Source organism: Eurypyga helias, unplaced genomic scaffold (assembly GCF_000690775.1).
Source record: "Eurypyga helias isolate BGI_N326 unplaced genomic scaffold, ASM69077v1 scaffold19112, whole genome shotgun sequence".
NCBI classification, from domain to species: Eukaryota; Metazoa; Chordata; class Aves; order Eurypygiformes; family Eurypygidae; genus Eurypyga; species Eurypyga helias.
Window position 1 is genome coordinate 61,708 of NW_010236980.1, and position 27,928 is coordinate 89,635.

The 27,928-nt window shown below is 43.5% G+C and overlaps 1 protein-coding gene across 1 annotated transcript in view; it reads right to left on the bottom strand.

Annotated features, from left to right (window-relative positions):
- ITPK1 (inositol-tetrakisphosphate 1-kinase) overlaps positions 1–26,186 on the bottom strand; it is a gene marked incomplete at its 5' end in the record, with an annotated part of 67,152 nt that extends 40,966 nt beyond the window's left edge. Inside the window, 2 exons of the mRNA XM_010147304.1 lie at positions 14,636–14,753; positions 26,061–26,186. Coding sequence (XP_010145606.1) covers positions 14,636–14,753; positions 26,061–26,186 — 244 coding nt within the window. The remainder of the gene's footprint in view (positions 1–14,635; positions 14,754–26,060) is intronic.
- Positions 26,187–27,928: the final 1,742 nt, after the last annotated feature.

Consider the following 27,928-nt stretch of genomic DNA (forward strand, 5'->3'; position numbering starts at 1 on the left):
CTTGTATTTTTCTTGCACCCCATGCCCCACAAACATACTCTTCTGACTGTTCCTGCTTTCAAGCTCTGGCATACTGGCCCTGAGTTGTACTAGGCTACGTATTTGTGGGGCCATGCTGGAAAACACAGCAGGGAACAACCTAGTGTAAAAATAAAATCATGACTGGGGTGTGGGGGCAGGGTTAGTTCTCTGATCCAGTTCACTAGATGAACAAGGGGAGGGGGGTGGTACACAGAAAAAAAAAAAAAGCTTTGATGGCTACTGCTGCTGCAGACGGTGCATGAAGCTGGTCCCAGGCAGACAAACCTCCCCTGTAAGGTCTTCCACTGAATACCTGCCTCCAAACCCAACGTGCCCATGTTTAGCACAGGCAGCACTACGGTCTCAGCTACTTGGTTACATGAACAATTTTGACAGCTTATCCAACCACTGAAGTGGTGACACCAGTTACATATCTTCAGCCTGTTTCACAAAGGACTTGTCTTAATTCACAGAGGTGTCTTTGAAAATAATCACTCTAAGGAGTAAGGCAAGAGGGAAGAGGAACAGTGATGCATCATCTTGGCTCAGGACAGGCAAAGAGCTGCATCCATGGAGCAGTTCCTGCCAGAGGTGCAATCACCACGTGGAATGGTTACTCTACCCCAACATCTGCATAGGTGCAGTTATACAGACAATAAAGGTGCTTTCTTCTGGTACAGTTCATCCCTCCTCCCACACAGGAAGTTGTGCAAGAGCATCCACATTAGAGCTGTCATTCACTGGAAGGGATGAAAAGCAACACACCTAATGCAGACAAGCCCTCAGACCCTCCTAGATGGAAAGTTATTAGAAGAATAATTTAATGATTAGTTATTAGAAAAGTAACTTCCTAATTAGAAGAATTAGAAGTTATAGACTCTCCTATAACTCTGACCCCCACAGGCATGAGCACAGTTTGTTTTTTACTTTTGCATATAACTAGTTTACAACGAGTCCATAATACTAAGTTTAAAACAAATGGGCAAGACAAATTGCCTGCAACAGGGCTCACGATTTTGGCAGAGGTGTGATGCAAGATGCTTTTCAGTGAAGCATAAAGCAAAAGCTCCTTTACCCTCCCTTCATACAGGTGTCTGAAAGAACAAGTTACCTTTCTCCCAGGGGCTATTGGGCCAGCAAGCTATGGAGTGAGAGTGGGAGAGGAAGGGGAGGAGAAGAGATGTTTTCCTCTTCTTCTCCAGATTCTGAAATCTCAAAAATGCTGACTCACTCCACCACCCCTTTTACGTTAATTTTAAATGATGATTTATTCAGTAAAAATAAAATGGGTATTTTCTGATCTCTTCTAACATTATTCTTTTTCAAAATACTGAAAAACAAAAGCAATTACCATCAGGTCTGGTGTCTAGAACATTTACTTTCCCAAAGCACAGGACCTTGAAGGGAAACATTACATTTAGAATCGCCTGTACTTCATAAACAGCCCATAAAACGGGAAGGCATAAAAACATTGTAGGGCAGTGCTGGAAGACACAACATTGAGAATGACCACAAAACCTAGCAAATTTAAAGCTCTGCAATCCCCATGGCACTTCTGCTATCTAGGTAAACACATTTCAAGATTTGGCAGTTTAACTAACTGGTAACCTAACAACTGATTAGATAACTCAGTATCCAAATTCATAACTGCGATTAAATGTCAATGTAGATTTTACCCCCAAAACTCATAACCAGACTCCGGGTCACAAAAGCAACAAAAATCAACCAAACAAAACCCCATCTGTAATCTGGTGTACCTGCATGACAATCTACAACAGATCTATGCAATGCCAAAGAATTTATAGTAGAGTTCATTTCCCTGCAGCAAAATACAAAGAAAGAACATTTGAACCAGCTAGCTTTCTTGGTAGAAGCACCCCTCCCAAACTGCATCTGCCTTCCTGCCAAAACCAGGAGTTTAAAAAAAAAAATATTTTCTTAAATAGGAACTAAAAAACTGTCCCCCAAGAGCAACAACAGCATCAGCAAATTACACAGTACAAGAAATCAGTTGGTGTGATACACTTCTCTCCTTCTAGAAAACCAACACTAATTGCCCAATACTGAGGTAACTACAGTTTATCTCCTAGCAAATGCTTGTGAGGATTCCCAAATCAGCAATTAGCAGCTGTCCCATTGTGCTTCTCTGCCTAATATCTTATGCAAATTATACAATTTATAGCTTTAGATATAATGTGCGGTTGCCTAACTAATGCCGCAGGGCAAGAGGAGCCTGCTGATTCAGGAATGCATCGCTCAACTGCCTCACCCTTGTGAAGCGAGTGACAAACTCATTCCACAGATTTCTCTGCGGGGAAGAAGCATTTGCTCCCGCTGTGCCACGGCCACAGAGCAGGTGCAGCCAGCCCACAGCTCCTCTCTCAGCATCCCAAAAAAGCAGAATGAAGCCAGCTTCGTCCCAGAAGTCATATGGCCCAAGTAATGTGACTGTGCTCAGCTAGAACATACTGCTTTCTGTAAAGGGGTGCAGCCAAACGTATTCCAGTCTGATCCATGGGGACTTTGCCCAGTGGGAGCCCAAGCCCACTTGCACTGCTTAGCTCTTACAACAGCACAGGTAAGCATACATGTTACACATTCCCTGCTGTGCAGGCCCTGCACAGCACAAGGACCTGTTAACATTTCAGCTTGACTTCCTCACGCTCCCTGGCTCAAGCTGTCAGCAGTTGATGGTTCTCATTCTGAAGGACAATCAGTATCAGGAAATACTGGTCTGGAAAGGACTTCAGCAGGTTACCTACCCCAGCCCCACTGCATTCAGACAAGATGAAGTGCTAACACCAACACTGACAGATTTTTGTCTAATCTGTTCCTAAAACCTCCAGCACAGGAGGTTCATAACTGCTCCATTCGTTTGTCCCAGCACTACAGTAGCCTGCAACAAAAAACCTTACTATACTTACCTCCTCCCGGTGTTCAAACAGCACTGGGTGGCTTTCCAAACACTGACTAACCCTCAAAAGGTTCCCCTGGTGAAATCAGGGAAGTCTGGAGGCATTTAAAAGATCAAGAGAGTAAAGCAGGGCTGTCACCAATGCCCTGAATCTCAACAAGAGATCAAAAATGCCTGGTTTCTGGCCCTGAGGCTCCATGTGCTGCATTTCTACAGAAACATCAGGTGAGGCATGTCAAACCAGACTATCTGAAAAACTTAAGTATCCCTGCAGATTTGCCTGCGATGAAACTGCACTGGCATTACAGACCCCAAAATCTAAGTGTCTTATCCTGGCAGAGTTCAGAAATTCCCTTAACATACATGCCTTACCTGCAATGCTGCACACTGACTGGTGGTATTACACATGAATCAGGACCTGGCACAGGATGGGGCTCAAATTCAATGTCCCCGCTACTCACCTGGATGGACATCTTACCCTACCACACCAGCTTGCTTAGTTGATGGTGTGTCGGTAAGCCCCCAGTTTTAAGTGAAGAAATTGCTTCAGTGAAGCTGAGCTATTCCACAGGACCAAGATCTCAGTGAACCTTCAAACATTAATAAAACACAGACCAGAAAAGACAAAGCTCTTCCTGAATGTTAACATCTTCCACCGCTTTCATAAGAGGTTTAGCATCTCCTGGTCAAGAGAAGGACCTCATTCAGAATATTTGTACACCCCTTGTCAGTACAGATGTGTGGTGGGTAGATGTCTGCAAGATTGGCACTGCATCTCTGCAGGATGATTTCACTGCTGGCTGCTCACTGGCACTCAGTCAAAGACAGAGCAAACACCCCCACGGTGTCCTCCAGCTGGTTAAGAAGGACGTGGAATATGAACGCTCCCTCGTGTAGGAATCCCGATGTGGCATCTAAAGTTAACACACTCAGTAACAGCTGGGTGCTTCCTTCCCTCCTTGCTGCGGCAGGCACTGAGGAAGCCAGCAGCTGAGTTGTCAAGGGGGAAAACCTGCAGCTATTCTGATCATGGAGCAGGCTTCTTAGAGCAGGCAGAATGGTGAGATCTGTAAAGCACTGTTTGTTCAATCATTTTTATATTTACACGGGAGATAAATTTTGCAACCGGTCAGTCTCCCTCATGATTTTGCCAGGCAGCAAGGGAGGAAATGAAACAAAAAGCTTTAAAAGTTGGAAAGTCCCGGTGTGCTAAGCAACGCCCTGTCCCAGACAATGCACCAGCGTGATCTGGAGGATGACCTCCCTGATCTGCTGGCAGAGCAAGAGTAACAGACAACCTCCTTCCAGGGTGTCCAGTACCATTAAGTCCCTGACACATATTATGAGCGCCAGCCCTGCAGTGCCACGGTTCTGTGCCCTGACGCACACCCCCTTGCCTCACTCCACAGGGTTCTGTGTAGGCTTTACCACAGAGAAAGAGAGAGCTATCGAAGAAAAAAACAGACATAATCACATCATCCAGCTATATCTCTGAAAGAATAACGGCTTTAACATGTCAGGCTGTATTTGAAGTTCCCGTTTAACAAGCAGAGTGCTCGTAATAGTTAATATAAAATCCCAAGACTTCATTCACAAAACAGTAAGAGTGCCAAAATGTTACTACTTCTACCAGGTTTAAAATTCATCTAGAACTAGAACACCCTTTGAATCACTGCTGCACTTTCAAACATTCAAAAACTGAACACAGGAATAACAAAACCAAATGACACCACAGTTCAGCTGGTAGTCATCTCCATTTCTGTTACTTGGCAGTGGATTTCCAGTCAGAGGAATGTATACTGTACCCCAGCATAGTTATGGAGTCAGTAAATGGAGTTTCTTTCTAAGACCCACCAGTTGGTACAATATACCCCCAAGCATGACGGCCTGTAAACCTCTTAAACCTAACCGTGAATGTTTCCTACCCCTTTCAGTCCAACTATGACCTCAGCTGATATTTTATGGCAACTACACAGATATTCAGTGGAACTCTAGTCTGACATGGTAGAAGCAAAAAAAGGAGAATGTTTCTCCATTTATTTGTATGTTGTTTGCTCAGGTTTTGTTTCATCTCTGCTAGCCCCAGTTTTATCTCACTCTTCCCTTGTGTGGCTGTCTCTTGGCACCAACCATGTCCCTTTTCTCCAGGTTTCCTCTCATTTCTAATGCGTATTTTTAAATTCAGGAAAGCAGAACTGAAAACAGCCTTCTGTGGAAAGCAAGCGTTTTATTTCCATAACTGTATGCTCAGTATCTTCAATGCTATTTTTGGCCACCATAATCTTTTTGTTTGGTTCTGTTGGCATGTTCTCTTTTGACTACTGAGGCAGAAGGGGCAGAAGTTTCCAGTGCGCTACCCACTGCGACGCCAAGATCTTTCCTGAGTCCTGGGTCAATGTAGAATTTAACAATGCATGAGCTGTCCATATTATTTCTTTATGGGCCCAAGAGACTGCAATAAACTGGATCTATCATCATGCTGACTCTTCACTGACTTTTGGTAGACCCATCTGATATTGCTGTCTCCCATTGCTTGGAAAAAACTAAACAACTCGGACTTATCTGAAAAACTTGCCATCGTGTGTTCATCCACGTTTTCCACAGTTATTAATAAATGTCCTGGAACACCGCTAGTATGGGATGCTTGACTTACCATGTTGAAAGCAGTTTATTTATCTCTCTGCCTTTGGTCTCTGTCTCATACTCTCTGATGTTTCAGTTAACATCTGCTCTCAAAGGAATGTTTTTTTTTTTTGGCAAGTTATTTCCATGTGCTGACTTGTGTCCAGCTATCCAATCATGAGCTGACAAGCTTCAAAGAACTCTGATGGGTGAGAAGGCCTTAAGGCAACCGAAGCAACATGGTCACACAGTGCCGTCTGGGGCACACACACTTTCTACTATTAGATTATTTTAACCTGATTCAACAAGTGGTGGATCACGCCCAGCATACAGAACTAAACAAGTTGCATATCCCCCTAAAAATGCCACGAGTTCTGAAACATGCTCCATGTACACCTTGCCTACCAAACAGAGTATGACGGGATGCAGCATAGGCCTGTAACACTATCACGTTTTTTTCCTAGCGTAGCATCTTTCCATTTTCATGGAGCTAAGCTATATCCTGCAGAATCAGCTTTGTTTCCTTTACACAGATGGACTACAGTGACCTGAATCACAATTACTGACATTCCGGAAGAGCTGACTGTCTCCACACAGCCATCCCAGCCTATGAATGCATTTCTATATCTCCACTTCCACCCCATACACAGAGTTTACACATCAGAAAACCAAAAAAAAAAAAAATCAGCATAAGAAGGGTACCACAAACAGGAAGAAAAGCAAGATGTTAGCGGTGTATCAAATGACCCTGTCTAGGAAGACTGTCAAGCAACTGACCCTAGAGGCTTAGTTCCACTCAGGTCATAAACGACACAAGAAATTCAGATCATGCCAAGTCTCAAGTCCCTCCTATCACACTTCACGCTTGCAGCCTCTTCCACTCTAACTTCAGAAAGTCATTTGAAGATTTCATGACGCAGAACCAACTACTGACATCATGGAACACAAAGGCACTCAAGCTTTCATTATTTTCTTTGCTGATAAACTCAGATGTCGTAACAGCTGTACAAAGCCAGCAGATAGATGAAACAGGAGCTAATAGTGCTTTTAGAATGGATGCTAATGGCCCTGGTAAGAGAAGACATCCTCTTCATGGATCTCCCAAGTACTGTTACCATCAGCTGACACCATGCTATCCTGAGAAAGCCTTAAAGTCCTGCTGGACTCATTATGAGAGACTAGAACCTAACCAGTGGTCACACACTGGCTACATCTTTGTGTGAAGGATTCTGCTTTGCTTGTCCATGCTAGGCTACTTTATCACATCTCACAATAACTGCTTCTTCAACAGCAAAAGTGACGTGAACACATCACACCAGAATTGGAATAATTTTCTACCACCTGAGTCCTGATTTCTAGTTGAGATGAAAGGTCTTATTTTTCAAAACTTATTTCTTGACATCTGATGGTATGACAATATGAGCAGAAACATCAAGGAAAGACACTTGCTACAACAACTATTCCCAGTTAAGTTTTATGTTGATACTGTGATCAATTCATCGTTTGTTCTCCCTTCCTTGCTTTTTCTAGTACTCAGGTACTTGGGAGAGGTATCTTCTCTTGTTGGATGCCAGCCAAGGAAATTTCTGCTCAAAAGTATCAGAATAACTTGAAACACAGAATCATAGACTGGTTTGGGTTCAAAGGAACCTTTCAAGGTCATCTAGTCCACCCTTCCTGCAACGAGCAGGGACACGTTCAACTAGATCAGGTTGCTCAAAGCAACACACGCAACTGTGCTGGAATTTAAAACATGCAGTATACTCAGTGAAGACTTCCTCATAGCAAAAAGAATCCCTGCTCCTCCCTTCCTAATTCTAGACAGAGAATAATCCTGAAGAATTAAACCATGTTCTGTTCTCAAAACCCAAACTGGAGATGTCCTAGGAATGCTCCATGGCAATGGAGTGCTTTTATCTTTACCCCATAAAAGCAGATTCGGTCATTCTTCAGATCAACCCAAACACAAAATTCATAGAAGGTCTTGCTCAAATTGCTAAAATTTTTCCATGGTCTCAGCTTTATCAAATACATAAATGATTAAATATGATGCATGTAAGATGTAAAGCTAAAGTTTCCACACTGGTAAGTGATAAATGGATAAAAGGCCCAGCCTTACTATTTTTTAGATTCAGACAGGCAAAGGAGACTGGAAGTGGGATGCAGATTCCACATATCTGGCCAGAAAAGCACACAAGATTTAAAGATTAAACTTAAGCGCAAAAGTACCCAAAAGCGCAATGTTACCCAAAAGTAACTTTGAAACTTTACAGACATGCTTACTTTGAAAGCTCAGTGGCCATCAATACTACTGGGATTGAAGATGTGGATCGTTGGTTCAAGGAGTTCTGGCTGGCACACTGTGAGACAAAATGATAAAAATACTTCCTATTATATGCTCTGTCTTTGTGTCTCTTGGACTGCAGAGTCAGCCTGAACAATACCAAGCTCATGTATCTTAGCAGGCCAGAAGCAGCAGGCCAGCAGACTTCCAGGCCTGGCTGGGAGAACAGGGACTGTGACCATCATGTCTACAGGGGCCTCCAGCTCTCTGGTCCGTCCTGCCCATGCTGGGACAAAGCTGACAGCTCCAATAATGAAAACCTGGGAAGGGCGAGGAGGGTCAAGAAGTGTAAAGAGAGTCGGTTTGGATTTTCTGTTTATGAAATGACTAACTACCAGCATTCTTACCTTAGAAAATCCTCTTCTTTAACAAGAACAAGCAATGGTACAAGAGAGGAGATTCCAGGTTCCCTTTGGGGCTTCCTGCTTTCTTTCCCTGTCACCTCTCTCAGAGCAGGATTAGTCCTCTGGAAGCAGCTGACTCCTAGCTGCTTCAAAGCCTGGGCTTGTTTATCATTAACACCCTGTCAGCTCCCTCCTAGATGAATGAATAAGCTTTTTGAGAAAGCAGCCAGGTGACACCTCCATGGGTCAGAAGTCCCAGGGTCTTTCCAGTTTGACAGAGCAGGGCTGAGACCTACCAAGTGCCAACAGCTGGGGTACAGAGCCCCACCACGTGCAACAATGCTGTGTGTGGATGCTCCCTGGACAAAATCCTTCCAACCACAGAGAATACTAATTCCATTCCAATTACTTCCCTCTAGGCCTGCACACTAGTTTTCAGACAGAAATTGAAATGCAGCGAATCAACACGCACCACGCTTGGAGCAAGGTAGAGACATCTGTGACCCTGTGTTTTTGGTGGAAAGAGGATACAATCCACAAAGGAGACTTTTGCATCCGAAAACTGGCGCAGTTATTTGCAGTAGCTAACTTCAGCCCTTTAACTCAGATGCTTTCCTGATATATGTCCCTCCATAAACTAGGCAGCCTCAGGTGGATGATTTAGAGCCTTTAAATTAAAACAGGATTTTTCCTTTCATTTTATTAGAAGGTTGAAGAACAGATGTAGGTGGCTGAAGTTGACCTGCATGACTATTCTTCTCCCTCCCCTCTGACCAAAACTGCTATGAAAAGTAGGCCACAGAGAGCAGTGGCCACAGTTTCAAAAGGTGAATGCCTAGAGCTATGTATATACAGCTATCTTCAGGGACTTTTAACTGGGTGGCCTGATTTTGAGAAATTCTGAGTATGCACCACTCCAGCAATGTACATGTTCCATAACTTCCAAAAAATAAAACCTGACTACCTACTTTGGTGTTTAATTGTGAATAGCCAGGTTTTTTACTCAACAACAGATCTAGAAATTCTGCTAAAACAATACCTACACAGATTGCTTGGCATCAGAGACTCACTGTTAACAGAGTACGTGTATGTGTATCTGGAAAAGAGGTTCCTGCCCAGAAAAATGTGGCATCTAAATGGAATGACTTGGCAAATGACTGCCAAGAGAAGAAAGAGATGTACAGCAGTGACATGCTGTGCCCAAGGTCACGTAGCAAGTCAGAACCAGCAACAAGCAGAAAACCCAGAGCCCCAAATCAAGTGCCTTACCCGTTACATCATGCTGAGACTCTCTCCTAGTCACGAAAGATACAGGCAGCTGCTCAAGGAGTATTTATCAGACAGACAGAATCTGATAAAAAGGAATCCAGGGAAAAGAGAAGGGTGCTGTGATCTGTTCCATAATACCCCATGCAATCAGAAAAAAGCACACACAGCAGCAACAGCACCTTACATAATAGTAAACAATCAAACATAAATGATTTTGATTACATGCTGGGATGACAATATCATAGCTAAAGGATTTTATAAGCTTTAGACTGTTCTGAGGGAATAGTTTCCATACTTCAATAAAGACTGTTAGGAGAGAATGAAATTCAAGAGTTGCAGCTTGGCTCATGCAGGAGTTCTCTCTTTTAGAGGAACCCTGAAAATACTAGTTTCTGTAGAAGTTTTAGATTTGGGTTTGTGTGGTGGAGTTTTTGTTAGCAGGGGATGGGCCACAGGGCTTCTCCAGCTCCAAGTCAGACCCATCTCTGGCCACGGCCGAGTCCATCAGTGCCTCTGTGACTAACATATTTAAGAGGGGAAAATAAACCAGCAGAGGAGAGAGGAATGGGATGTGAAAGAAACAACCAGGCCAACACCCAGGCCAGTGGAGAAGGAGGGAGAAGAGGTGCTCCAGTAGCTGGAGCAGAGATTCCCTGGCAGCCTGTGGTGCAGCCCATGGTGAGGCTGGCTGTGCCCAGCAGCCACGGGGGATCACAGACCCACCTGCAGCCTGGGGAGGACCTGATAGTGCAGCAGGTAGCTGTGCCCAAAGGAGGCTGTGACCCTTGGGGAAGCCCAGGCTGGAGCAGGCTGCTCCTGAAGAACCACAACCCATGGGAGGGACCCAGACTGGAGCAGTTCATGAAGAACTGCAGCCCATGAAGACTCCCGTTGGAGAAGTTAATGGAGAACTGTCTTCCATGGGAGGGACCCCACACTGGAGCAGGGGCAGAGTGTGAGCATGCTCCCCTGAAGAGGAAGGAGCAGCAGAGACAATGAGTGATGGACTGACCACAACCCCCATTCCCCATCCCCCTGCCCGTGTGGGAGGAGCTAGAGAAAATGAGAGCAAAGCTGAGCCTGGGGAAAGGGAGGGGTGGGGGAAGGTTTTTAAGATATGTTTTGTTTTGTCTCTCACTGTCCTATTCCGATTTGATTGGTAACTAATTAAATTGATTTTTCTTCCCCAAGTTGAGTCTGTGTTGCCCATGACCGTAACACTGGTGGGAGATCCCTCCCTGTCCTTGTCTCAACCCAAGAGCATTTCCTCATATTTTCTCCTCCCCATCCCACTATGAAGAGTAAGCAAGCGGCTGTGTGGTCCCAAGTTGCTGACCAAGGTTAAACCATGTCAGGATTTAAATTTAAGAATCTAAAACCAAGAAGATTTTAAAATAATGGGAAAGAGCCAGTTGAAAGTGTTAAAGAAATGAACTCCATAGTCTGCAATATCTGAAGTTCAAACATCAAAGAAACCTGTAGGTCACTGGAGACAGGCAAAGGAAACAGAGTTGCAGATGCAAACACTAACTAGGTAGAACACAAAGTGAGTAGCATGCTGCTTACTTCAGTTTTGGTTTAAATTTCTTCATTTTATATTATTATTTGTAAGATATGTAGGGAGTTTTAAAAATTTTTAATCTTCAAACTAAAAATGTAATGTGAAAAGGTTAGTTAGTTCCTAGTCACATTTTGTACTGCCATCTTAAGCACATTTTAAAAAGTCAGATCTTGAATTCCAAGGCTGTAGGACCACAGCTTTTCATCATGGCATGGGAGAATTTAGTTATTTTTCATGAGGTTAAAGCTTAAAAAAGGCTGACACAGCTCCAATCATACCATACTCGGCTAAAAAATGAAATTTCCGTTAAATAATGCTCCTAATCTTTCACCAAACATGACAGAACCTGATCTAGAGCACTTTTATATCAGAGGCAATTCTTCACAGATAAGTAAACAAAGCAATACAGCTGCTGAGAGAGCTCAACTGCTATAACAAAAAAATCTGTTCAGTCATTTATCTCAAGATAGACCTGCCAGCTATGTAGGACACAAGTTCGGAACACAAACTTTATTTTTTACAAGTCTTTTTAAAAAAGACTCAGAAGTGAAGGTTTCAAAATGACTAGCTCTTTTAGAGCTTGCACTCAAAATAACAGAACAGGAAAAAGAGGAAGTCACAGCCCTGCCCAGACTATTGCTTTCAAAAAAGAATCCATTAAAATCCATGCTGAAACATCTTTTTTAAGCTTCCCCCCCCCTCCAGAAGAGAGTCCTGCTTCCTTCCAAGGCAGATATCACTATCTACACTGAAGAAAATAACAATCTCTGCAAGTCACTTCAGCAACTGCTGCTTGCATGCTAGCACACACGGTTCAAGGTGAACCCTGGAGCAGGTTGCCCAGAGAGGTCAAGCAGTCTCCATCTGTGAAGATACACAAAACCCAACTGGACAGGGACCTGAGGAACCTGCTTTGAGCAGGGGAGTTGGACTGTATGACCTCAAGAGGTCTCTTCCAACCTCAGTGATTTCATAAATCTGTGAACCTCATATTTCCACAAGGACTGCATGGTTACAGTGTCAGTGTCGGACATGGAAAGCTACAGGACTTTCAGAAAGCCTAACGATGCTCAGATGCCCAGTTTTAGACAAATAGGGATTCCCTTTTTCAGGAAGCACAGAGAATTCACTGTCAAAAGGACAGGAAAGGCATTAACCTGGACATCTGAGAGATAATTATATTTAAAACCAATGTCTTCATAGATCACGGGACTGCAGAACAGAGTCACCTCAGCAACATCTGCCATTTTCAAAGGGGCAGGCAACACAGAGGGAGGAGGATTCAGCACCATACAAATGGGAGTCAGCAGAGCAGGTAGTCATCCTCCCCTTAACCCAAGTGGTGCAGATCTTTATTTATACAGTTCTCGTAATGTCTACAAGGTTGAAATGAAATGTAAACTGAAGATCATAAAGACTATACTTGATTTATAGATACTTTAAAACATAATTCAAACACAGGTAATGATCACCTGAAACTGGTGATGAACACTGCATTTTCTATTGAAGGACTTTCAAAAGCAGAAGATTTCTCCTTGCACACATACTCAGCCCTCCAGAGTTTATGGCATTCCTTTGGAAAAGAGAATCCCTTGCATTGAACTTAACCCAACACATAATTTTGTATCTTGTGATAAACTGGGCTCTCTATTTAGAGCTGAAGACTAGGATATTATTTTCTTGTCAGTGACTTCCATTTTGAAATTCCATAAAAAAAAAAAAAAAAAAAAAAGCGGCTCAAGATCTCATGCCATTCTCAGATGTATTATTTCTTGTTTGAGTTTTCTACGGCCTCAGGGCCTTGGGATATGACATGACATGACAGCTGCAGAGCAGAAAACACAATTCAGCAGGTGGAAACAAGGAGGGGAAAAACCCACTACACTGGATGGATGTAACTTTTTTGGTCTCCTGAATGTCTCACTGCAGAGCATGACATGTGGGAATACAGAGGCTGATCTAGTTAGGCCAGAACGAGAAGTCAGCCAATTACTAAGCTCTCCTGAGATTTCCCTTGCTAAAAAAAAGTTGGTTCAAGGACTCTGCCATGGTATTTCTGATGATGAAACAGAAATAAGATGAGCTGCAGGGGGGGGTCAGGGGGGCAGGGCAGGGAGCGCAAAGGGACATGGGGACAGGGGAAATATGGTCACCTAACACCGCAGGAGCCAGTGAGGACAGGGGAAGCTTTTCCTTACCTCATTCCTCAACTTTACTAACAGCTTCTCTTTAAAGTGTCAGTTTTAACTGAAGACAAACCTACTTCTTTTTCCTCTTTAAGCATTTATTCTTTTTTCTTGTAAGTTTGACCAGAGGAGGCCAAAATACGTGCAAGACAAACTACTCGCAAAAACTGGATGCTCTCCCGAACACACTGTTCTCATACAGATAACAACAATACTACTGATAGCAGTTTGAGGTAAAAAAAGCCCTACTGAATGTCTCCACTGCTAGAACAAAATCACAACCACTTCCTCAGAGCAGATTTCCCTCAGCACCTCTCTCTCTCAAACAGCAATAACCACTCCAAACAAGATCCTTTTAAAATAATTGAACGTTTTCTCCTAAAGAGATTCCAAAAGACAAGGGAGAGCGCTGTGAATTATTAGTCTTAGTTGTACATAGACACTGCCAACAGGGCCATACAAACAGTATGTCTATAAACCCACAATTATAAAAATACAAACTGATGAGCTTCTGACTTGCCCATCAAGACAGTGATAACACAATCACAATGGTAATTCCAATAATACCCCATCAGAACATAGCTCAGCAATGCAATTTCCCCCAAGTACAGCCATCTAACATATGAAACAGTTACTTCAAGAACTATTCTGGATTTAAACTCAAAAGCCAATAGATGTTTCAAGAATATGACAGTAACAGAAGTAGGAAGGGAATAGAAGAGTAACCTAGCCCAGTAGTTACAATGATTAAAATGATAAAGTATTAGAATAATTCAGGTTGAAGAGGCATGACTTCCAAATGTGGGAATACAACTCAAATGATGCCAATAAAAGGCAACAGTCTATGTCAGGTAACTAGCAACACCAGAAAGTTCCTCCTAGCAATTAACTTGTGCAATAGGCTTTCAGAGCTTCTCAAAGATCTTGGCTCTATTTAGAATTCTATTTCTATCAGTCCTTTCCAAACCCAATTTTTCTTCTTCCGTAAGTCTCCCCCAAATTCATGCCTCAGGATTCTTATGACAAGCTGCAAAGTTTGTATGGTCATTTCAATTTACCAGCACATACAAAAAGACAATGTTTTCCAGAAGACTTCTGGGCATGCTCACTGTAGTAAATATACTTCCCATTAAACCCACATAGTATTTTTAACAGATGCAAGCTTTCCTTGTACACATGGAAAAAAGAAGAGCACGGGATTCCAGAGGGCAATCCGGTGACACAGGAATGCTTCAGCGTTTGTACCCATGGAGAGATGGAATGCAAGAGGCCCAAAACCACTACTTTAAACCTCACACCCAGCCTCCAGAAGCTAGCTGCTTTCTTGTCCAGAGTCACACTAGAAGCTTTCAGCGAGCGCAGGTATTGGCCTACCTTGCATGTATGCTTCTATTTGCCGAATTAGCTCATAAGACTTGGATCGGTCCAGAAGTGTACGAATAGCCGGAAGAGGGTCCAGGATAATGGTTTCTGGATGAGCATCAATGTACTCCTGCAAAACAAATACGAAGGAAAAAAAAAAAAGAAAAGGTATTAGGTTGGCTGCAAGATGTGGAAAAGTAGCGAGATATGGAAGAGAACAGACGTTAAAAACCTCAACATCCAGCTTCTCTTCAACGGGAAGCAAAGAGACACTAGCAATGCAGGAAGTCAGGCAGTCTAGACACTGACATTTAAAACAAACACAAAAGTGATAGCTATCTGGTTTAGGACAGCAAATTTCTCTTGTAGACTCACCAGTGGAACCTGTGCTGCCATCACATCAACTCAGAAGGGAGCCAGTGGCAAAGAGCCACAGTAACAGCTGTGAGGAGGGCTGAGAAAAGCAATTAGGAGAAGAAAGATGACACACTGCTACCTTGGGGTCAGCCTTGCATTGAATTACTGCACATGAACATCTCAGCTGGCTGAACTAGGCTCGGAACTACATCTGGGTTCTGTAACGTTGTTATTATTGCTGTCCTCTAGCTGGGCTGAAGACAGTGTTAAGAGCTGGATGATGAGGGCTGGATTTTTGTTGGCAGAGCTGAAGAGATTGCTGCTTCACTGTGTCTTCGCTGTGTTTTGAAAGCATCTATCTTGCTACTTCTTTAAGCTCATACTCTCCTCTCCTGACCACAAGAACAAAGCAAAGTTAATGTTCTCATGGATCTTCATCTTGGGAACTCAAGTCCCCATTCACTGAGGTCATGACTGCACTACTGCATCTTGGCCATGAACACAGACACAGCTGCCAGGTATTGCCCTTGAAACACACCAAAACTTCCTTGTGTTTCTCAAAACAGAAGCAGAGTTCCTTCATCATTGCCCCAACCTGGCCCCATAAAGTCAATGGGACAAATCAGCATCCATCTTACCCTATCCAAAACCAGACAAACATTTCAAAGTTAGCATCTGCCTTTGTTGTACCCAACTTCCCACTGTCATCTTCACATTTCCACTCATTTTCTTAAATCTGTTCATGTAAATGCATGCTAAATGCTCCTGCAAGTAATGGACTTCCACTCTTCCTTATATTGGTTACCTCAGAGAACAAAGCATACTCCTAAAGATACTCAGGAGTATGATGAGGTGGCCTCGGGAGATGCACTTTGCTGGATACTAAGCTGGAGAGAAAAGTGATTTCACTCCAGACACTGACCAGGGAAGCAGACTTCCTCCCCTAGCACTGGCAAACTGCTGTTTTCTGCTGACTACATAGTCCATACGGATGGCTTGTTAAAAGGGGATTATTCTTTTGAGGCTAAGAGGATCTGCACTGGGGTTTAATGGACCCACTGTATCACCCACAGCACACAAGCAGCTTTCCTTCAACGGGCATGAGGCACCTTGCAGCGGCAATACATGTGTCTCTGACGTATTTAATAATCCCTGCAGAACACAGACAGTGAATTTCCCCCAAGATATGCTCAACCTCACTGCTACTTGGGAAAAGTAAGGGAGAGCACCCTTGGCACAGTCATCAAGACTGTCAGGCCCAGCTCTTGCCTCACCCTGGCAGCGTGGCCTGGATGAAAAGCCTCTTTGGCTCACTGGAGCAGAAGCTGGGTTCATTTCAAGCCATTCATACTCAAAACATACAGAGAACAGTTTTCCTGAGTCTCCTGCCCCCAGCACTTCCAGAATCACAAGCAGAGCAGTCAGCTTCACATACAGAAGAGACAGTGTAACCTGTTACCTAATGTGCCTTAAACGCCTCCGTGTGCCCATGCATTTGTGCCCTTTACGCAGCACCAGAAGACACCCTGCAGAGCTAGGATGATCCAGTGCTTAGGGCTTTAGGGTAAACTTGCTGATTATGGAACGGTACTCCAGTGTCTCAACACACCTAAAGCATAACCAGACAGGTCTTTTAGCACCTCTATGGCTCAGCTTGAGACAGGGAGCTACCACAGTGTGCATGCTCACGAGCACCCCGAGAGGACCAGTGCGTTACAGACAACACCCTGGGGGGAAGCGGGTAAGGACCCCTGGTCACCCAGACTTACTGAGCCACAGCTCCGAAACGTGACCTCAGCAGAGATCTGACAGCAAACATCCTGCAGCATTTCTGGTGCTTGTACTAGCTCTTCTTTCACACTGAGGTGACAACCCCTCTGCCTTGACCAGTCTCCAGTTCCCCCTTGAATGCCAACTCCCCATACCTCCATCGCTGCCCAGCCCCTACGCTGCACATACTACATACCTTCCCCGCTCACATACATCTGTCCTGCCTGTGGCCTCCATCCCCTTCCCTCCAAGGGGGGAATGATTTTTCATCTGCTAGCATGCACCTTCCCAAATCTTCCTGATGATCACCTTGGCAGTGAGGACTATCCTCACTTCCCTGGGTTAGGTGTGTTCCACTTGTTATTTTGGCTCACGTTACATTTAAGTATTTCTAGAGGGAGCCTTGCTTGTTTATGCTTTCTGTAAGACTCTTCATAGTGCTTTATTTATAACTGTACTAGCCTTAAACTGTACTAAAAATCATCCAAGCAGTGAGCTTGACACAGTATAACAAAGTTTAACAGGAACAAAGGCATGATCCTGAGGCCATTCTGCACCTGGCCACGCATGAGCATCTTCGCTACATTTCAGTGACTGATTTCTCATCCTGCTGCCTTAAGGAGCCTCCAAAAAGCTCTGTGGGGCAAACATGAAATAACCAATGAAGATGAAGGAAGAGGTGGACATTTTCCAGAAGCCCTTTAGAGTCTTGAGGACTTTAACAAATAACTCTGATCTCAAGAACCACACTGAGTGTAAAGCCTTTCACACACACAGAGAGGAGCCTGAACATGAGCTTTCTTTACAAAACAAGGAAATCTCCCATCCTCATACATATTTCAGGTACTATTCTCCAGCTCTTTGCCTTTTACAGGCTTAGGTACGCAGGCAGCCAGAGGGCACAGGAATGGCAAAAAATCAGACCGTCAGCAGGGCAGTGAAGATGTGTATCATCTGAGTAAGGGGAAGGAAGGGCTGAATCCAGAAACAGCCTCCCATGTGAAGTAAAGGAGTCTGTCAATGCAGATCAAGGTCAATGTGTTTGTACAAGGCATCTCTATTTGAACACAGCTAGTGGTTAACTGCTGAAGCTGTTTAAGGGAGGAGAGCATCAATATGTGCTTGTAACTCTACATCTCTTCTCATGGTACTGTGTCTTGCTTGGATTTCCATCACAAAGCATTAACTCTGCATTCAGAATCAGAACCATCCAGTTGCAGCAGAATTCCCAAAGCAAATCACCCAGCCTCCCCTTGGGCATGTACGCCGTCTCCCCCACCTCACACCAGCACATCACCAGAACATGCGAAAGAAAGACTGACAATATCTATGCACAGAAAACTACTTAAAATAAATAAATAAATGAATGTTTTAAAAATCCAAACCTTAACACCAGTTTCCCACAACAGGAAATTACAGTAAGAAAAATGAGTTTTGTTAACTTCCCAGGAACAGTTATGGTAGCCGATGGGAAACCTTCCATAAACTTTGATTCTTTACTAGGCACTGCTGCATACTCTGGCATCAGGTTTTACCAAGTATGTAACCGTGATGATCACTTGAAAGACTGGAAAACTCTTGATGTAGCCTAAGTAGCAGCACTCTTCCCATGGCACAGAAAGGCTCCACTACCAAAAATACACATCTTGATGAACATGAAGGGATTGTGTCTAAGAATTTTGATAGCAGATGAGCTGCTACAGATATGAAGTTAAAGATGGGGCAGTTGCAGAAGGAAAAGAGAAACACTGAAGCCAACAGATAGCTTTCAGTACAGCACCACCTTTCAACTTTGAATGTTCAGATCTTCTCCGGTCATCCCAACAAATCAACTCTGCACTCTCCTTGGGTGGATTTACCAAGGACTAGTATCCAACAGCAGACTCCAACAACCCAGGCAACAATCTGGACAATATTTAGGCTTTCCAACAATATTTTGAAAGGGCTCAATCCCTGGGCTGCAGTTCAGCTTGACCCAGACAACATCGGTGTTTTCCTCTTTCTAATCTTTGACAGAATAAAAGCAAACAAGGAGAAACAAGGACTTTTAGCATATCCTCCTTTGTTTGTATTCCAGGCTTGGCATTCAGCAATGCTCTGTACCAGCCTTGTTACTGGCAGAAGGCCAGCAATGAGACTCCAAATCAAAGAGAGACCAAGTATTTCATGTTCCCTATTAAATATTTCTGGATATAACCCAGAGATTAAAAAAAAACACCCCAACTTCTCTTGAGAAGCTTGTGTATAGATAAAATGAGAACTGATTGTCATTTTACTCAAAAAGGTAGCTAATGATTTTTAATCTTTTTAATATTTTAACAGAAAGTTGATCCAGTATCTACTGCAAATATTAGGTCATTAGATGATAAGAGAGACTCACTGACTCATTGACTTGATTTTATTACTAAGTAATAAAACTCCTATAACCTTTCGTTTAATATTAAACAGAAGTTCCATATTCAAAAAATAGTTAGCAAATGAAACAATAACAGCATTTGGATTTGTGTTTTGCCATGTACAGAAACATGAAGATGAATTTGGACCAACACACTGACATCATCCAAAGGGGAAACAGATGTAAAAGACAGACACAAACCTGTCAAGAGTTTGTATCAGATTCAGACTTCAAGTTCCCTTTTTGCTGTCTTGGCCTGTGACGGTCTCTTTTCACAGACATCTCTTTCCAAAAGCAAAGGTGTAGGCAAGTTGGATCTTGAAAACTGATCTTAAAATTGTTTTTCTCTAAATCTAAGAGATCCCTGCAGTGGTTGGGAAGGATGAGGGGGGGCAGCACAGGGAAGTGGGGACAGATCTTTTGTTATATTTCTATTCATTGTGCATCTCAAAGCAACTTTCTGAGTACTCAGCTTCCCTGTTTTGCCTTCAAAAGTTACCACTGCTCCATCTTGCAGAAGTCTACCCTACCAGTTATCACTTGAACAACAAATTTGTAGTTCACTTTGCCTGCCTATGAAGTCTTTCAAGCAAATGTAAGAGAATTATTTTTCAAGTGGGAAAAAAATGCAGCTATCTGCCTGCAAATTCAGGTGCAAATAGACAATTTCACCTTTGTGTCTTACCCTGTCCCCCAGTAAGAAAAAAACCTACTAAGATTGGATAGCTTCCTTTGATTTTTCACTTGCCTTTTTCTCAGCAGAGCACGTAGAAGAAATTTGAAATGTGTATTTTCAGAGCAGAAAGCTGAAAACTGGGCTAGTTATCTTTTAAAGGGAAAAAAAAAAGACAGCATTAAAACCACTGGTGTAATCTCCATGAGGACGTACCCAAATCATCATCTCGCAGCTGAGACTTCTGAAAAAAGCTATGAGTGCAGCAAGAACAATGCACTTATCCCCTTCCAAGCAAGAGCAATCCTCTAACTCTTTACCTCCCTAATTTTCCTTCCTCTTAGTCCCAATCCCTTTTAAGGAAGCTTCCGAATCAAGAATAGAAGAGCCCTTCCCGGACAACTTCTGAGTGGGAGAGTCAAGAAGGGAAGGGAGAAGAAAACACTTAAATTTTCATCAACCTGACAGCAGAAGCCTAGGCCTAAAATTGCTTCTGATCTATCTTTTTAAGAAGGCTAATGCAAAGAGAACCTGTTCCAAAAAAGCTCTGAAAGACAGATTAATAACCCTATTGATTTTCCATCACTTGAGCTATCATTTTGAATGGAACAGACTAGCATGAAGCTGCAATGAATGAGGCTACTCAAGCCCCTGTAGAGCTATGACAGGCAGCTGTTCAGAGTATTTTGCTCTAATCAGAGCATAACAGAGATTCCCCACTCCATGCCTTACCAAAACATACTCACTTTTCAGAGTCATAAACTTTGTCTAGAAGACAGGAACTGGGGTGGTTTGCTTCTCTTTCTTACCACGAGACAGGAACTGGAGCACCAGCAAGTGAAAGGGACCCTTGGGGACTATGCCTCTTCCCACCTGACTTCCCTCTGTGTTCCTCCGGTCAAGAAGAGGACACCAAGGACTGTAGGAGTTTTGTTATGAGACAAAAAAACCACTATATTCAATCAGTTCAGCCCAGTGTTACATGGGTAGGAAGGGAGACTAAACATCATCTCTACAAATAATCATCACCCCCAAAATAAGGAACTAAGGGTCCCACAAAGCAAATGGAAAGATTTCTCTACTTTGTACTTTGTGCACTACACTAGGTGCTGCATGTGGTCTTCATTGCAGCTTTGGATGCAATCACTACGCACTCATCGCTGATCTTCAGTGCGGTGTTTGCACCCACCAATACTCTGCTGAGAAACTGCAGACCAGACCACATCCAAATAGCACGAAGACCTCAGAAAGCTCAGCCCTGAAGGTCTTCGGCAGCTAAAAGGCCACTGGCAAGAGGCAACTCCTCCTTGCCGTTTTCAGAGTCTGCTGTAACGATTACTTTTTACAAGGCAATTAAGAGCAGTCATTAACCAGCACGACCAGGCGGGCATGCTAAGAGGCTTCCTGTCCATTAGCACTCTGCACCAGACCGTCCAACGATTCATCACAGACCTCAGAGAGCAGGCACATAGACTCATGTAAATGCGAAGGCAGTTTCCTCCTCAGCTCTTGCAGATGAGATGGTCAAAGGCCTCTACCACACAGCTCTGAAGAAGGTTATTCTTGCAAAGGTCATAAAAGTAGCCTGGCAGACCTTCCCTCCTCCTGTGGTCAAGGATCCTTTGCTCTCTGCTTCCTGGAAGACTGTTTTATGGAGCCAACAGTAGAGACTGGTGCCAGGTTTCATCTTGCTGTTACATTTATATTCAACAGCAGGAAAATTAGCATCATGAATTTTGGACTGTTTGGTTTGGTCAAGATCATCGTAACTTTTTTCAGTCAATTTAATGAACAATAAGGGAACCACACTATTTCCACTTGTGTGCAGGTGCCAGAAATACCACAGTGCTTATACAACATCACACACACGTAAGTAGCTCTCTTGCAAGGTGGTCACTTTACATTTTCTAAGTTGCTCAATTATTTTAGTTTAAAAAAAACCTAAACAATCACCCCCACCCATACAAACAGAACCCTACAATTTATTTTTTCTAGGAAATGTACTTCATTTCTAATAGTTCTCTGTCTTAAACAAAAATAATACTGGACAGATGGAAGACAGGCAGCAATTCCTGCCAGTTTCTGCCCTGTATGCACAATTACATGAGAATATACACCTTAAACACACACTGGCAAGGAATTCAATGCTGTCAGACCTCTCCTCTGCTCCACTGGCTCCTGGGTATGTTTTACTGCACCGGAAGTTTCCTGCATGCAAGTGACATGCAGAACCAGAAGCCCATGGCCTTGGTTTACTGGGAAGAGGATATAATTCAGAAGCCTGGTCACAGGGGTCCCTGCCCTCCATCTCATTCAGTAGAAAAAGATCCTCTCCCAGTCTGGAAGACATTGGTAGAGGATATTTCTCTAATGAACAAGTTTCAAGGATACTGAGACATTGTAATTCCATACCCCCAATCAGAAATATGTGTAGTCCAGTAATGGAAACCTATGTTCTAGTTCAACTACATGACTGTGGCCAGGTCATCCACTGGGCTATGCTACAGGACACAGATGATCAGACATCAGTGTGACTACTGTAACTTGATCAATAAATCAGATGCCATCATAGCTACTACAAACCCACACCAGAGCTCCAAACAGAAACAAATCATAGAATCATAGAATGGTTAGGGTTGCAAGGGACCTTAAAGACCATCTAGTTCCACCCCCCCTGCTATGGGCAGGGGCACCTTCCACTAGACCAGGTTACTCAAAGCCACATCGAGCCTGGCCTTGAACACTTCCAGGGATGGGGCATCCACAGCTGCTCTGGGCAACCTGTTCCAGTGCCTCACCACCCTCTCTGTGAAGAATTTCTTCCTGATATCTAATCTAAACCTCCCTGATTTCAATTTATACCCATTGTCCTATCACTACAGGCTCTTGTAAAAAGTCCTCTCCCAGTATCCTTGTAGCCCCTTCAGATACTGGAAAGCTGCAATGAGGTCTCCTCGGAGCCTCCTCTTCTCCAGGCTGAACAAGCCCAGTTCTCGCAGCCTTTCGTCATAGGAGAGGTGCTCCTATAAATCCCACGTCCTTATGGCAGCTGTTCCGAGTTGACCTAAAGGGCTGAATGAATATGAGGTATTCATCATGAATATGAGGTATTCATCTCAAAAAGGGAGTTAATACCATTTTCTTTAATATACAGCTTGCAAAATAAAAGCTTAGGGGTGTACATAGGATTGTCTAGATCACATAATGAAACTGCGGAAAAGCATGTGACTGAACCCACGTTCCAGGATCCCTTTCTAATTCTTTATGCATGACATTGTACTTCTTTGCAGGAAGGTGGCATCCTCAAAAAGATTAGATATATGAGATAATACAGTGTTTACTGAACAACCAAGAACTAATGACAGGGAGAGAAGAAAGAACATCAAGTTCTCCTCTAACATTCTTGGCTTTTTTATTATTTTCATTTGTGGTTATATTTAATATTCCTAAAAATGAAGGCCTTGGAGGCATCAGCCGGCTGGATCCAAGCATTTTGCAAGACAAGTTTCCTAGCACAGCCCTGCAACAGCCCTTCTAGAGTGTGCCTGGCCAAGGCTTGCCATTGTGAGCTAAACTGGAATTAGGCAAAGCGCTCAAAAAAGACTAAAACAACCATCACCAGAGACATGAAATGACAATGGAAATGTAGGAGTCCTCAAAGCATGAGCAGAATTCAACACCATCCTCTGCACAGAAGACACAAGTATAAGAATGCTCTGTATCATTAGGGTTCTTCTCACCTAATTTCTTTCCTTGTTACACAATTCATACTGTCAGTTGAACAGATTCAACTGTATTTATCAATCAAGTCAGGAGACAGGGAACTATTTCTTCTCCATCTGACCTGCTCAGAACTTTATCCTCACTTCCATCAGCCTCTAATACTTGAGGATCTGGAAAAATACATACGGAGCATGCATTACTGTAGAGAGGTTTTCTAATGATACGCTTGCCTACTGATTAACAGCCCTACCAACAGTTGAAGGGTGCTGACTTACATGCTGCATATGCCCCAGGTGCATGAACAATACCTTTGCTTTCTGCAACACTTGACACACAATCCAAACATCCAGTATTATCAAAACAAAACGATGCTTCAACTTCCCATCAGCCTATTGCAAATTAACTTCATAAGAACCACAGCATTATTTTTGCTTGAATGCTGGTATTTAGAGGAAAATTATGAAGTCCATTATTAAGAAATAGAGATGAATTTATGAAAAGCTGGTAAGCTGAGACACAGAAAGCAACAAACTGTTCGGCAGTTTTAACACAGGAGGAGTTAACCAGCCTGTGAGATGTGGGACTGTTTCAGTAAATTCACTGTAGGACACGGACAATCACATCTTGGAAAACAGCAACTGTGGTTCAACAGAAGCACAATGCGCTGCCTCCAAACTGACCAGGGGCACAGCCTGGCAGGTGAGCCATACAGGAGTGCAAAGGAGATCCATACGTTCGTATGGGGCAGCTGCCGACAGGAATATAAACAGAGGGGACCAAGTGCCACGTGGGATATGAATACAAATATTTCTCAGCTGCTCTGAAAGGAGGTAGCTCAAGTGAGATTTGCCAGCACTAGCAAAGCTGTAATGCTGTCCCAGTAAGAACATCCCTGTAAATCAGGGGTCTGTATCTTTTTCTGATGTTTGTACCACTAGAAACTTCCACCAGGAGCCTGGACTGCTGTAGGAAGGACATTAGCCTCCTGGCAGTATACCTGGTTTTCTCATTAGTTTGGCTCATGACTTCATGATAGTCAACAGACTCCTTCCCACCTGCCCAGCTCCCCCCACCCCCCAATCACCTTATTATGGAGGGCTCAAGAAGTCTGAAAGCAAACAGCCCCTGAAATTTACACTTAAAGACACCTCCAGCTCCCACTCCAAAGTCAGGCCTTCAGTGTAACGCGCTGCAGCCTGCAGCCCGGAGAGGACCCCACGCAGGCGTCTGTGCCCCAAGGAGTCCTGGACTCCATGGGAAGCCAGCATGCATGCCGGAGCAGGCTGCTCCTGAAGGTCTGCAACCCGTGGGAGGGACCCACACTGGAGCAGTTCATGAAGAACTGCAGCCCATGAGAAGGATTCACACTAAAGAAGTTGGTGGAGGACTGTCTCCTGTGGGAGGGATCCCACGCTGAAGCAGGGGCAGAGTGTGAGGATCCTCCCCTGAGGAGGAAAGAGCAGCAGAGACAATGTGTGATGGACTGACCACAAGCCCCATTCCCTGTCCCCCTGTGCTGCTCAGGGGGAGGAGGTAAAGAAATAGGGAGCAAACAGGGAGCAAAGCTGAGCCCAGGAATGAGGGGCGAGGGGAAGGCTTTTAAAGATCTGTTTCATCTCTCATTGTCCTATTCTGATGTGATTGGTAACTAGTTAGATTGATCTTTTTTTTCCTAGTCGAGTGTGTGTTACCCGTGACCAAAACTGGTGAGAGATCCCTCCCTGTCCTTGTCTCGACCCACAAGCCTTTCTTGAAATTTTCTCCTCCCCATTCCACTGGGGAGGAGTGAGTGAGTGGCTGTGTGGTGCTGATTTGCTGGCTGGGCCTAAACCATGACATAGTTATAGAACATTAGGCAGAGCAAAGAGCACATAATATCCCAAGAAAGCACAGTTTTCATAGACCCTTGATTAAAGATATTCACCAGAAGCAACACCTTTTAAAATGATAAAGGTGTTGCATTATCATTTTCATCAGCATTTATACTACTGATAGGAATTCTTTGGGAAAACAGTTCTCTGTCCCACTATGCCCTGCATATTTCTTCCATGTGAACTCAAGAAAAAAAATAATAGACCAGGATTCTCAGCACTAGAGGACAGAATCACTCACAGTAACCTTGATGTCATAGAAATTACCATTCTAGAACTGAGAAGACTAGACAGAACTGGGCCAAATTAATTTAGCGGCTTCTGTCATGGAGAGATACACGTAAAGGATTCTGGAAACACCTGCGCTTCTTTGTGACAAGACAGCATTCATGCTTTTGGAACGACATGAAGACATTTGGTGAGAAACAAGTTTTTACTAACCTTATCAATACAACATAAAACCTATCCAAAGGTACAAATTCATTTCAGACTGACAAAGCTATTTTTCTCAGTGTTCAGTAGCAGGGCAGCATTGTGCCAAGGAGCTCTTTTCAAACTCGACCAACTGCACAGGGAAGAGATTGAATTTGCTGCACCAAGATCATCCTCCTGCTTGCAATGCGGAAGGACTATGAAAGAACCACTTACCTGGAACCTGTGAACCAACTCCAGCGATTGGCTGTCATTCTGGTCTGCTTCAAGGATGACATCTGTCAGTTTATGTATGATCACGTCCAAAGGGCCCTGATCTTCAATGGGTTTGGTGAGGTCAAGCTGAAGAAACCAGAGAGAAACCTTTTATTAATATATGGAGGATCTGAGGTTCTTGTCCCTGCCACCGCCCAAGGTGTTGCTGCCACACAGAAGGCATTTATTTACACACTGCCTTTATTTTGGTATGTTACACAGATCCCTGAGAATTTACATTTCACTGAATGTCAGAAAGCTTTACTCAGACATTTATTTCTCAGCAGTGTAGATCTAATTCCATGGAATAGCAATGAAGTAATTGGCAAGCACCCTTTACCCAAACACCTTCCTGTACTTCTTCGTCCTAAGCCAACACTTCCCTTTCTAGCTCTCTTTCCCAGTACTTAGACACACACTCAAAAGGAATGAGCCAACAAAGATTATCACCACTAATAAAAGGAACGCCTGCTGCCCTTTGGAATTGCACAACACAGCACCCAGGACAGTGATACAGGTAACACAAAAGCAAGTGACTTAGGATCTTTGAAAGTTCAATCTGCTGCAGGAGCAGCTATTTAGCTGGCAAGGAGTGGTGCAGCTCCCAGAGCACTCCCTCTAGCAGACTTCGGCAGTCAGCTGGATAGAGAACACAGATTTGGGGTGGGGTGTACAGAAACTCTTCTCCAGACAGCATGGGAAGTCACAAAGACAGTGGCAACCAGAAGACAGGATTCAAGGAGCAGAGGAACCACCAGTACTGGAAAAGGATTGAGTTAGGGATCTCTTGAAGAAGTCTTAATGCAAGAAGGGTACAGGACCTGATGGGATGTATGCAAAGTTCCTAAAAGAACTGGATGATGTCATTGTGAGGGCTCAGATTCTCCAATTTATCATGTCATAAATTGAAACAGTGAAAATTCTAAGCAAAACAGGAAAAAAATTCCACTAGGAGTTGCATCACAGCGTCCCACAGTGGCTGCAGGATCTGCATCCGTTGTGGTTTGCAAGATATGACTGGACAAAGCCCTAAGCAACTTAGTCTGAATTTAATATTGAATCTGCTTTGATCAAGATGATGTCTTACAGTCCCTTACGGTCCCCAAACTCAACCATCCCATGAAGCTACTTGTCAGATTTGCAAATTTATAAGGCTAAGGGCAAACACAAGTTTCTGCACAATCAAGGCAAAACGAAGCAAACAGCAGCTTGGCTTAAGGATGTGGAAAGAGATGATCTACTTCTGCAACCAACTTCCAGAAAATAAATTAAATATCCTTAAAAGAAATCTCAGATGACCACACTACTTATCCTGAGTTTTTTTAATCTGCCTATCACATCTGGAAGGAAACAGTAAAACAAAGGATCCATTTAACTGTCTCAGAAAGTTCCCAGTTGCCAAGGTACAAAACTGTGAATTAATCCATTTTCATCACTTCCAGTTTGAAAAACAGTGAGAAGCAAGTAAGTATTTGAGATTGGTTACCCCTCTGCATTCTTCCTGTGCTTGCAGCTCAATCTGCACAGAAACATTCAGAAAACAAGAAAACAGTCCTCTCTTTCAGCCTTGACCCAAGAATAGAAATCAGCCTCCAAGGCATATCCAGGCATTTTCAGCCCAGTGTTTTCCAGAAGCATAAGACATCTGGGCAAGATAATCTCTCCACAACAGCTGTGCCAGCTAAAAGCAACTGGTATATTTTGAGAACAAAACCAAAATGCACCTATTTGCACATTGGAAAATGTTAGAAAGGGCCCCCCGTAAGAGTGCTCTGCTTCCCCCTCACCAGCAAAGCAATGCTAGAAATGACAGCACGCTAAGGCAGCTC